The 13,080-nt window shown below is 40.3% G+C and overlaps 1 protein-coding gene across 1 annotated transcript in view; it reads left to right on the top strand.

Moving 5' to 3' along the window:
- Positions 1–13,080, top strand: part of LOC134660520 (uncharacterized) — a 347,206-nt gene that overhangs the window by 327,939 nt on the left and 6,187 nt on the right. Inside the window, exons 3-11 of the mRNA XM_063516294.1 lie at positions 4,822–4,969; positions 5,644–5,711; positions 6,276–6,423; positions 8,040–8,152; positions 8,947–9,061; positions 9,545–9,672; positions 10,112–10,227; positions 10,695–10,804; positions 11,407–11,543. Coding sequence (XP_063372364.1) covers positions 4,822–4,969; positions 5,644–5,711; positions 6,276–6,423; positions 8,040–8,152; positions 8,947–9,061; positions 9,545–9,672; positions 10,112–10,227; positions 10,695–10,804; positions 11,407–11,543 — 1,083 coding nt within the window. The remainder of the gene's footprint in view (positions 1–4,821; positions 4,970–5,643; positions 5,712–6,275; positions 6,424–8,039; positions 8,153–8,946; positions 9,062–9,544; positions 9,673–10,111; positions 10,228–10,694; positions 10,805–11,406; positions 11,544–13,080) is intronic.

Here is a 13,080-nt window from a genome sequence, read left to right as displayed (position 1 = left end):
GCTACGACATATTCATAACAATTCATATAACCATAAAGGAAATGACCGTACTTACTTGCTATTTAGTACCTACATAATACATATTGAAATCTTCTGTTACTACCCGGATTTTTGTCACATGCAGTAGTAATGCAGTTTGCAGTGACGTCGCGCTGGAATACTGCAGGTGGTGTCTAAATCCGAATTACACAATATTTTACTGTAATTGTACCAATATCGGTACATGTACCGATACTCCTGTCTTAGTACCGCTATCGACACGTCTCCCCTCCTTACAGACAGATTGAATGATTAAAATTCAGGCCAATTAGTTCCCGAGCTGCAGCAAAACAATTGGTGGTGACGGACGGACGGACAGACAGACAAATTAGATTGTCTTTTGTTATAGAGCGATGGGTTCGCAACGAAAACGAAATATCAATAAATTTGTTTGGTTTTCTTTGTTCTGGTAAGTGCTTGGCGGTAAGTAGACGCCGTGGCCTATGGATACAGCGACGATATATACAGGGTGTATTTTTGATACGACCATAATTAAAGGGTAATTATAGTTTAGGCTTTATTAAATACACTTTCATAGATTTAATAAAAAAAACCGGACATGTTACGCAAAAAATGGTAAAAAATCGCGTTATCCTAGTTCGTCCATATATCACTACATAGTAAGTATTATAAAACAAAGTCGCTTCCCGCTGCCGGTCTGTCCCTATGTGTGCTTAGATTTTTAAAACTACGCAACAGATTTTGATGGGGTTTTTTGATTTTTGTTAAGCCGTGCGAAGCCGGGGCGGGTCGCTAGTTTTTTTTTTTGCGTCTTTATCAATTTTTGATGTATTTATTATTAAAAGAGAAGGAAGGAAAGGAAGTAATTATGTATTCCGTCGCTCTTTATTCTTTATTAGTAAAACTTAAAAGGTCGGCTAATAAAAAGTAAATGAAAACAATAAATTCATACTCACATAGGAACCAATCTAGGTCTCTATAGAACCCTAGCTAACCTAACAAAGACTTTTGTTTTAAAATCAAAATGGCGGTACACAATGGTTATGAAATCATGCGTGAGGCCAGGTGTTTTATAGGATATCCTGCGATGCTGATGTGAATTAAAGGTGTTCTAACAAACGTGCTTCGGCATTTAATACTAACGAGCTATTGACCTGACGACTAGGCCGATTTTTGAAGTAAAAACTTTTTTAGCGGCGCTGTGCACTTTTTGTGATGGGGAAAAAATGTTAAACTCGTAACAGGTGTCACGTGACCGTAAGACTTAAGACGGTCACGTGACCTGATCGAGAAACTGTTACTTCAATGTCATTGGTTTTCTTTATTGATTTAAATGCCATCTAGTGAGTTTCGATCTAACTGGTATTAATATAACCCGAGTACTAACAGTGATGTGCTTAGGGGTTTCAAGTAATGCGACGAAATAACGCTAGATGGCGTTAACCTCAATTATACATAGTGCTGCCGACATTTTGCAATAGTGATTGAGTTTTCACTTCTGCCAGCACTCTCTGAGTGCAACCCGTTGTTTTTTTTACCCTTTGAACGCCATGCCTATTACCTATGTATACCGGGTGTGGCCTTTAATACGAGCAAAAAAATTAACTGTAGGGCGTACTCCTCATACTGACCAAGATTTGTTCAGCGACGTTTAATGTTGGTCAGTTTGAGGAGTAGGTGAGGGTGGGGAGGGTCGATCCCTAGGGGACACTTGGTAAACTTCATTTTTAATCAAACCAAACGAGATACAATTTTTTGCGCTGGTAACACTCATTCATTCGTTCCTAACTTCACGTTCTGTCATGGCACTGTATCGGAAAAGTCAGTGGTTCAAAAATGGCGGACGGTGAAAGATTTTCTGCGTACTATATTATATTTTCAGTGAGCTTTAACTGGATTTATTTTATAATATGAGATGGAAATGATGTTAGTGAGTGTGCTTATTTTATTTGTTGTTTATTGAAGTGATGATTAACTTGGATTACATTGATATATGCGAACACATGTTTCGAGTACGGCACGTTTTATAATCTTACTATGTATGGGGAGACTTTGTCTTTTTCTTCAGGGGAGATATGATTCCGGGATCATGTCACCCCCAAAGCGATCAAGTATACATTGTAATAAATTTACTTACAAAATTATTCATAGAGCTATCATAAATATTTTCTTTTCTTTAGTAAATCATGCCGCGAAAGTACGACCAGAGAAACACTGATTTAAACTTTCAAGGTTTTTGACTCATTATTGTTTATTAAAACGGAATTTAATGGCGTATAATTCAGTTTTTAATTATACAACCGACTCCGAAAACGGAATTATCCCCGTGGCCTTTGAAAAAACTGACTAAAGTTGACATCAACATTTTACGAACTACTCGTACTTGGTCTTTTTTATCAAGTTAAACGTTTTACACACAGGGGATGTTACTCGGTCGACAAAAAACACTTATAATAACGATATTTGGTTTTCAACCGGCGATATTTGTTTTTATGGATGAAATGCTATTTCAATGGCTTTCCGACCTTATGTACTATAGAACCGACGGTCCATAGAAAGGATTTTAGGATTATGCAGCTCAAACACCGTCCTCGAAACGTGAGCAGTAAATTTCTAAACTTATTTATTATAGTAAACAATAACGACCAGTGATGGGTAAAAAAATTAAAATTGCTGTAGGTATCTGACGCTAAAAATACCTTCAGAACAAGAACTTTAAAAAAATTAGCTTGTTACAAGAAATTTTATGTTAATAACTTAGATTTTTTGTTTTTTTTTTTAACTTTTTTTTGGTACAAAAATTGATTCCCTATTTTATGTTGTTTTATGGATAATACAATTACATTGTTTTTTATAAGTATAAGATTATGGATTAATATGTGTTTGATATCTTCATATATTAATTTTCTGTAGATAAAGTGTATAAATTAATGTAGATACTACCCTCGAAATATGACATTGCCACTTAAAATCTTTTTACCAAGTGTCCCCAAATCTGGAAGACTTGATCCCTTCGGCTTAGACATCTGATTACCGGAAATACAACTTCAAAGCATGGAAGATGCAATATATATATGTTTGCTGTGTATTTTGCAAATTATAGATGCATTGCTAATAGCGATCCGAGTTATATAATCAATGAGAATCTGGTATGGGGAGACATGGTAAAAATATGTTTACCATGTGTCCCAAGAACCAGGGTCACTTGATCCCCCTAGGATCAAGGCTCCCGACCAGGGGTAAACAAGTCTCCCTTACATAGGGGACACATGGTAAAAGTCAACAGTATGGGTTTTCATTAAATAATGATCTAATTTATTGCACAAATCTGTTCTAATTCAAACTATTAATGAAGAGATAAATTCTGAGTCGTATGGTCTATAAAGTTTTTCAATACTACAAATAGTTAAGAAAATGTATGCTAAAAACAAAAGGGGTGATCAACCCTCCCCAGTTTCCCCTAATAATTATATAACCTACAGTTTAATTTTTTTCACCTCAGCAGCTCGAACAAGGGTACTTTGATTCTTAAAAACAGTGAGCAAAATGCGATTTTGCTCACTGAGTGAGACAAAATGACATTCAAGTGACCTTTATAGTCAAATGTCATTTCAACATGCGGGGTCTAATAAAAGTTCGAAATACTTGGGTTCTATTATCTCTGTCCCTTTCACACTGTTAGCAAAAAGAAATAGACAAAAAAAAGTTAAAACAACATTCAACAGTATATTCACGGTTTATAATAGACCCCCGAAAAACTTCAGACCGCATCGTTCCAAACCACGTACGAGTATGAATTGTTAATATTTAATAAATAAAAATAAAGTTTAAGATTTGATAAAAACTGATAAAATACTATATTTTAGGTATTTTATTGTACAATTAAAATAACGAACTCAAAAAATACACAGATCATCACGCAAAATTAATTATTTTACTTTTAAGAATTTCTACCATAGTTGACAAATAGTACTAGTATCCGCAACAAATAATAGTAGTATCCGCAATTCGGACCGTATCTTACAAAGATTTTTTTTTTAAATTGTCGATTGAAGTGTTAGTTAATGTTTGTTATTTCTATATTATTTTAATGGAATTTATTATTACGTTTTGTTTTTGTGTTCCATTGCGGTAATTAAACTTAATTGTTTGTATATCTTAAGAAAACATGAGTGCAGGTATTAAGTGATGAACAAGGATTACATTTTTCAAGTTGTCTAATAGGTATGTTCTCACTGCGCTGAGGTGAAAAATGTTGTGTACTACACGAGATCAAAGTTATTTACATCTCGTGCGCTTTTGAGTCCCTTACTACGCTCAAGATTCTAAATTAGATTCACTCGCTACGCTCGTGAATCTATTATAGAATCTTTCGCTTGCACGGGACTCAAAATAAGCACTCGAAGAAATATCAAACTTTGATCACTTGTTGTACAAATAACTATTGCTCGTATTACAGGAAACACCTATATAAAACGCACCATTGTCTCATTAAAAAGGCATTAATGTTATACAGGGTGGCAATGCAGTTTTTCTTGTTACTAAAATCGATGACATGGTTCCTAAGAAGAGATCGTCGTATGTCTTATAGTTTTAGATTTTTCCACACTGACCGATCTAAATGGGCCATCCTGTATAAAGTCTATTTTTTTATTCGGTAGACTAAAATGACATTTCATAGTATGAACATCATGTGTCATTTCATACTATGAAATGTCATTTTAGTCTACCGAATAAAAGAAATAGACTTTACTTATAATCATATACGTATTCTTTGTGTTATCCACACAATGTATTAACCAATTTATTTCTTTATTCCAGGTGGAGGCTGCACGTTCCCCGAGTCCTGGACGGGCGCCTGGTTCCAGTCTGGAGTTCCGGGGCTGGTGTCGATCAACCAGACACACATACAGTCCAAAGGAGAGTGTTCGGAGACGGAGAGCTATGACAAATTCCTGTTATATGACAGGTTAGTACAAGTCGAATACTGGCTATATTTACATATAACAGCTATCTACGAGTAAGTGGTTCCAGTGCAGAGTTCCGGGGATAGTGTCGATCAACCAGACACACATACAGTCCAAAGTAGAGTGTTCGGAGACGGAGAGCTATGACAAATTCCTGTTATATGACAGGTTAGTACAAGTCGAATACTGGCTATATTTACATATAACAGCTATCTACGAGTAAGTGGTTCCAGTGCAGAGTTCCGGGGATAGTGTCGATCAACCAGACACACATACAGTCCAAAGTAGAGTGCTCAGAGACGGAGAGCTATGACAAATTCCTGTTATATGACAGGTTAGTACAAGTCGGATACGGTGAGTCAGTCGGACACACTGAACCACGACTATATTTCATGGAACAGCTATATTTACGAGTAAGTGGTTCCAGTCCTGAGTTCCGGGGCTAGCCCCTAAAGGTACCCACGTTAAAGGTACCACATTGTCGGTTGTCGATAAGGTCGATTTCAAATTGAAGCTAAATGCAAATAGCGCCTTATTGACCAACGACAATAAGTACCCTTTTGGTTGAGAATGGCACAAATATATGCTTTTGAACCGTATGAAACTACAAGAAGTGGTTTTACTTGCTGAATGTAAATAATAAAGTGATTTTCAATTATGTTTTCTTATTTTTCAGGAGCGACGATTGCTACAGGTGTATGGTGATACACGAAAAGCACAGATATGTGTTGCAGTATAAAGAAAGTAAGTGGATATTTAAGTCGGATATTTTTGAAAGATTAATGTGTAAGTAGTGAAAAATTAAATCAACACAATCGTGTGGTATACAATGTTGAAATCTTTCAGTGTATTATTTGCTATAAGTAATCATGCAAATGTACAACTGAATAAAAAGTTTACAATCATCACACACACACACACACACACACACACACACACACACACACACACACACACACACACACACACACACACACAATAAAGCACACACACACGCACACGCACAGACTCACACTCTCCCGTTCTCACACACGTTTACTTTATGTTTTACGTGTTTACGTGTGCTGCAAAGACGTAATTTTTGCGTCTCTTTGTGAGCATACGTCGAATGGTGCCTGCAATACAGCCACATCTCAAAATTTATGATTATTGAGATTAGACCTTAATAAATAAATAAAGATAAGTACCTACCTCTACCTATCCTTTATTTTTTTTGCCCTGGCCGTATTGCATTCACCATAGGTCGTCATATTATGCATCGTCTACTAAAATTTTATTTGACTAACGAATTAAAACGTTTGTTTCCAGCATACTGCTCACCGAAGGAGACCCTGTCGTCGCTCTGCGACACAATCACAGGCGACGCGGCTCTGTACTCCATGTTCCGCAAGGACCCCGCGCCGGCCCCGCAGCCCTGCCCGTTCAGACCCGCGCCCTTCACGTTTACATATAACCGGTAACTTACCAACCCCTCAACATGAAACCCCGACCCGTCAACGAAACCCCGACCCCTCAACATGAAACCCCGACCCCTCAACTTCCAAGTCCAAAAGGGTCCTGTCGTCTCTGTGCGACACAATCACGGGCGACGCTCTGTACTCCATGTTCCGCAAGGAGCCCGCGCCGGCCCCGCAGCCCTGCCCGTTCAGACCTGCGCCCTTCACGTTTACATATAACCGGTAACTTACCAACCCCTCGACATCAAATCCGAACACCTCAACATGAAACCCCGACCCCTCAACATGAAACCCCGACCCCTCAACCTCCAAGTCCAAAAGGTTCCTGTCGTCTCTGTGCGACACAATCACGGGCGACGCTCTGTACTCCATGTTCCGCAAGGAGCCGCGCCGGCCCCGCAGCCCTGCCCGTTCAGACCTGCGCCCTTCACGTTTACATATAACCGGTAATTTACCAACCCCTCAACATGAAACCCCGACCCGTCAACATGAAACCACGACCCGTCAACGAAACCCCGACCCCTCAATATGAAACCCCGACCCCTCAACCTCCAAGTCCAAAAGAGACCCTCTCGTCTCTGTGCGACACAATCACGGGCGACGCGGCGCTGTACTCCATGTTCCGCAAGGAGCCCGCGCCGGCGCCGCAGCCCTGCCCGTTCAGACCCGCGCCCTTCACGTTTACATATAACCGGTAACTTACCAACTCCTCAACATCAAACCCCAACCCGTCAACATGAAACCCCGACCCGTCAACATGAAACCCCGACCCCTCAACATGAAACCCCGACCCCTCAATCACAAGCGACGCGGCGTTGTACTCCATGTTCCGCAAGGACCCCGCGCCGGCGCCGCAGCCCTGCCCGTTCAGACCCGCGCCCTTCACGTTTACATATAACCGGTAATTTACCAACCCCTCGACATCAAACCCGAACACCTCAACATGAAACCCCGATCTCTCAACATGAAACCCAGACCCCTCAACCCCCAAGTCTCAACACCTCAACATTACCGCGACTCTTCAACCCCAACCCCCAACCCCTTAATTTTATTATTGTATTTGCATGGCTTTTGTCTATATTCGCAAATAAAGAACTGAATACTGAATCCCCAATCCCCTAACCCGACATTTTATCCCCTAACTCGATCCCTTAACCCTCGCTCCTCCGCTCATCAAACCCCAACCCCTCAACCCCCTAACCCCCGACCCTATAGCTATGGAACCATTCCAGTACCAATCCAAGTCCCAATGCCATAATTGTTTCTCACACTTTAATCATCAAAACATGCTAGTTAACACTGTGGAACCTAGAATTTAGCCTTGGGGTACTCCAAACACACCATTTTAATAAAATTATATGACGATAATATCTATGAACCAAGACAGTTTTTTAAATCCATAGAATAATAATTTTATGAAGTTTTCGTGATCATCATAATCAATTGCCTCTGCGAACCACAGTATGGATTCTGCGTTTAAGACAAGCAATTCTGAACTCTGTTCCCTTTCAACAGAGGCACTGGTGACTGCACGAATCCGCCTTCCCGTGCCGTAGATATTCACAGGCACATGCGTCTAAAACAAGCTAATCTGAACTCTATTCCCTTTTAACAGAGGCGCCGGGGATTGCACGAATCCGCCGTCACGAGCAGAGTCGTGTACGGACGACTCGAGGCTGCTGCTGCGGTATATGGCGTGTCCGGACGTCCAGGCCACTGAGAGTAATGGTAAGGGACTTGAATTTCTTTTTTTGGGTTCCGTACCTCAAAAGGAAAAAACGGAACCCTGACAGGATCACTCGTACGTCTGTCTGTCTGTCCGACAATCCCCCCCCCCCCCTTTATCTCGGAAACTACTGGGTCTGAAATTAAAAAAAAATACACAAAATAATAGATGACAGGAAAGCCTATTAGACAAGTGCAGTCAAACGTGAGTCGAATTTAATGTACGGAAGCCTTGGAACGTGAGTCCGACTCGCACTTGGCCGGTTTTTTATATCAAATGCAACAAGCACTGGGAAGCCAAAAAACGTCGTTTTATCAAATAAAATTACATTTCACAACTTATTACAGCAGTTCTCAACGCGTTGTTAAGCCTTTGAACGCCACACCTAACGTGTGCTTCGCGTCATCTTGAACCTTGTTGGAACGCAGGAAGGTTGATATTGGGCTATTGGGAGTTCAAGAATTAAGGTTGACTTAACTTCCCACCCCCTTTTTCATAAACGTCTGCTAAGTTAATCAGCTGATGATTGTCGTTTGTCCCTCTCTATGGCATAACGATAGATAGGGACAAACGACGATCATCAACTGATTAAGTTAGCAACCGTTTATGAATAACGCCACCAGTGTATATCCTGTTCCTGACATTTCGAAGTTCTTAGGAGTTGAGGGATTAAAACAATGGTGACATTAGACACAGTTGGTGCCCTGACCACTAGCGAATTTTTGCTAGATGTTGAAAAGGGTGTATCTGGTAATCATAATAATAATCTTGACAATGATGATAATTTTTGTTACAGTGGAGGAGCTAGTGTGCCTAGCCACGTGGAAGGAAGGATCCACGAGATACTTGGTGGGCAAGATATCGCAAGTGCAGCGACGGAACGCTTTGGCCTCCGACGAAGACACATACAGGTAATAACGGGAATATCATTTGGTTAATGGTTTTTATAGAGGAACTAACGGACTTCAATTGTTAGGACATTTAGGGTCCAAGATAATTTCGTTGTTTAATACCTAGAGTTTGTGCGGAAAGAGAAGAGTCGTGAAATGTATGGAATCCAATACATTCTACGACTCATCTCTTTCGCACAGACTCTACTTAGATACACTATAAAAAATCATAACTTGCCAACTAAAGTCCAAGACAGGGCACATCTAGTTTCTAATAAAAGTAAAAAATAAAATGTCATCATTGGAAATTTTGTATCAAATGAGAGAAAAGACGTCGAACGTTTAAAAAAAGGAAAGAAGATCCTTACTGTGCATTCTCTTAAAGTATTTCAAATAGATATCCCAAAAGAAGTCAAAGGAGGCATTTTGCTATGAGAGACAAATGTCCGGCAGTATTATAAATTGATGATGATAAATACACAGTTTTAATTTCTTTCTTTTCAGATGCTTCATCTATAAAGGCCAACACAGTGACAAAACTATGACGTACTACATCGCCCAGTCCGGAGACGCAACGTGCAATGGACTGTCGTCACCGACCGACGGCAGTCGAACCATGAGGCTGACTAACAGTGAGTAGAAATAATACATGCTTCTTAAACTAAACGGTTCCTTTTAACATTAAACTGCTACAAAAGAATTCATATTGTAATAAAAATTTAGGACTAAGAATACTGCCCTGGGGTACTCCAAACACAACCATAGACTGAGTTTGAGAGATGATTACTCGTTGTGTTTTATAAAAATGATATGTCGATCCAAGATCAAAAGCAAAATTTCTTTATTCAATTCTATATTTTATTCCATACCATTTCGTTTTCATGATCAACGCTGTCAAATGCCTCCGACAAGTCACATATTACAAGTTTGAGAAAATATTTTTAGTCTTGTCTAAGAAATTATCAATCAGGCATTTGTTTATTTTATACCAAATTTTATACCAAATTACATTTATTCAGGATTTGAACTAACTTTGGATCTAAAACTTATCTACAATAATATTTATTGCAGGTGACGACGAGCACAATCGCTGCCACTTCCCAAGTTGGATAGTGGATCACCACAAATGGTACAGCTTGGACCACACCCACCAGTACCACTTCACAACTAAGAATGCTACGCTAAAGGTACACTTCGCTCAATACGCTTTTACCTTATTTGGACTTGATGACCGGTTGGCGACCATACAGTTTCATGATGTACGCCTTTTTTAAGCAAAGAACAAGGTCTTACTCGTACATCTAAACTTGGAATGGAAAGATATGTTGTATTATAGGAACATCTCATTGCCACCTGGTTAGAATTTAGGAACCTTGTGTGTCGGGTTCTTTGGCTGTGTTTTTTTTTTGCCCAAATCGTGTGTGTTGTATTCTGTACTGGTGTGGGTACCAAATGTATGCTTCTAAAATTGCGAAAATTTCTGCAAGTTCCTTGGATATCTTAAAATCTACACCTTCATTACATTCTTCAAAATCGAAACGATTTGAAAAAGACTCTTAATTTTTATGAATTTTTTTATGTTTCCGAGAATTTTCCGTTACACACAAAGGTGTGAAATAGTAAAAACGCTAAAATGAACAATTAAATATTGCAGATAGCGAATGCGGATGGACAGTTAGAAGAGAAGCGGCTGGTGTGCCACTCCATCTTGGAGCAGAAGGAAAAGAAGCATATAAAGCTTGTAGCACACGTCACTAAGGGATGGTGAGGATAATATCATGATATATATTAAAAATAGCTATGTCTAATTAACTCGTCTACATAACTCTAATGCAGTATTCAGTATTCATTCATTTAATCATTGCTTTGTGCGTAAAAAAAGGTCTTATGAATATTTTATTATGTTACAACACAACCCTGTAAGGGCACTGCAATAAAATTACAAACTAATCTACTACTTAACCTAATAACACTATGCACCTTAATATTAATCATTATTCGGTTAAGATATTTTCTGTAGATGGGTTACTTGATAAATAATGAGAATAGATTGATTTGTTCACGAATCCAGTCATAAATGCCCAATATCTTCTAATTTTTTTCTCTAGTATGAATAAGGTTTTTGTCATTAAATTGAAAATTAAAATCAATCAGGTCTCCATCGCTATACAGAGGGGTAACGCTGCTAGTTTGATTGGGATCTTTGGACCCGGCATGGCTCAGAACGGGTTTTAGTTTCTTAAGTTTTGTACGTATTTAGACAGAAATAAATCTTACAGGACCAAAAACCACACCATTTACTTTACCCTCATTTCCCAGCCAGCAACCTCAGTATTTGACTTGTGTTTCTATTCCTCGTGTTCCAGTGAGTCCGGGCACGTGTGCCTGGTGTTCCACCGGCGCTCGACGCACGTGCTGGAGCTGCGCTCGGGCTCCGCGCTGTGGGAGTCCGCGCAGGACGCCTGCGCCGAGCCCGCACACGACCCCTCCATCACACTCATCAGTAAGTCCTCTAGTCTTCAAGTCTTCCTGTTCTAGTGAATCCGGGCATGTGTGGTGTCCCACCTGTGATTAGAGCAATAGCACTAGTGCTGTCTCTGTTACTCTTCATTAGATCGTAGATTAGAAGTAGAGAGTAGAGTCTTCACAAACCCCTGGGCCGAGCCCACACACGACCCCTCCATCACGCTCATCAGTAAGTCCTCTTGTCTTCAAGTCTCCCTGTTCTAGCGGGCACGTGTGGTGTTCCACCTGCGATTAGAGCAAGAGCACTAGTGCTGTCTCTGTTACTCTTCACTAAACTAGAAGTAGATTCTTCACAAACGCCTGCGCCGAGCCCACACACGACCACTCCATCACACTCATCAGTAAGTCTTCCTGTTCTAGCGAATCCGGGCACATGTGGTGTTCCACATGCGATTAGAGCAAGAGCACTAGTGCTGTCTCTGTTACTCTTCACTAGACTAGGAGTAGAGAGTAGAGTCTTCACAAACCCCTGGGACGAGCCCACACACGACCCCTCCATCACACTCAGCAGTAAGTCCTCTTGTCTTCAAGTCTTCCTGTTCTAGTGGATCCGGGAACGTATGGTGTTGCACCGCCACGTGCTGGAGCAAGTGCGATTAGAGCAAGAGCACTAGTGCTGTCTCTGTTACTCTTGACTAGACTAGGAGTAGTGAGTAGAGTCTTCACAAACCCCTGGGACGAGCCCACACACGACCCCTCCATCATACTCAGCAGTAAGTCCTCTTGTCTTCAAGTCTTCCTGTTCTAGTGGATCCGGGAACGTGTGCTGTTGCACCGCCACGTGCTGGAGCAAGTGCGATTAGAGCAAGAGCACTAGTGCTGTCTCTGTTACTCTTCACTAGACTAGAAGTAGAGAGTAAAGTCTTCACAAACCCCTGGGATGAGCCCACACACGACCCCTCCATCCACACTCATCAGTATGTCTCCAGGACTCCGAACATCTGGATGTTGGTTCTAAGTTCTTGTTCCGGACTAAAATCGTTCTTTATCCCCTCATAGGTCACCAATTTGTAATGTTTTTTAGATGCCTATCGGAGTTATCAATTAAAATCTTTCCTAAATAGTGGAAGAAAGAGAGATCATCACTATCATCAGTCAAACCTTTCAAGCGCAGATCTAGACACGTGACAACGTGTCAAGTCAAGTTCAAAAGAAGATAACTGGCGACGTGGCGGCCGTTACACGAACCATTTTGGAGCCACATTTGACACCTACATAACTCAAAATCTATTAAATTATTTCTTCTATAAACAAATATGTCGTGTGCCTTCCATACAAATTTCCCACCAGTGGCGATAAAGCGAGTAGCGATGGACTGTTTTCTTGTGCTAGAAATGCAGACATACTGGTAGATGAGTCCTCTTTAAACAATATATGGAAATATTTATCTCTGGTCGCTGGTCTCTGTCAGCAAGTACTTTCTAAGAGAAAATAACCCAACACTATGATCTCAAAGACTTCCATAAGATGCTAGAACGCAATAATAACAACCGTTTTTTTGGACATAAGCATGC

Source organism: Cydia amplana, chromosome 27 (genome assembly GCF_948474715.1).
Source record: "Cydia amplana chromosome 27, ilCydAmpl1.1, whole genome shotgun sequence".
In the NCBI taxonomy this organism is placed as follows: domain Eukaryota; kingdom Metazoa; phylum Arthropoda; class Insecta; order Lepidoptera; family Tortricidae; genus Cydia; species Cydia amplana.
This window is presented reverse-complemented; position numbering and strand designations above follow the sequence as displayed.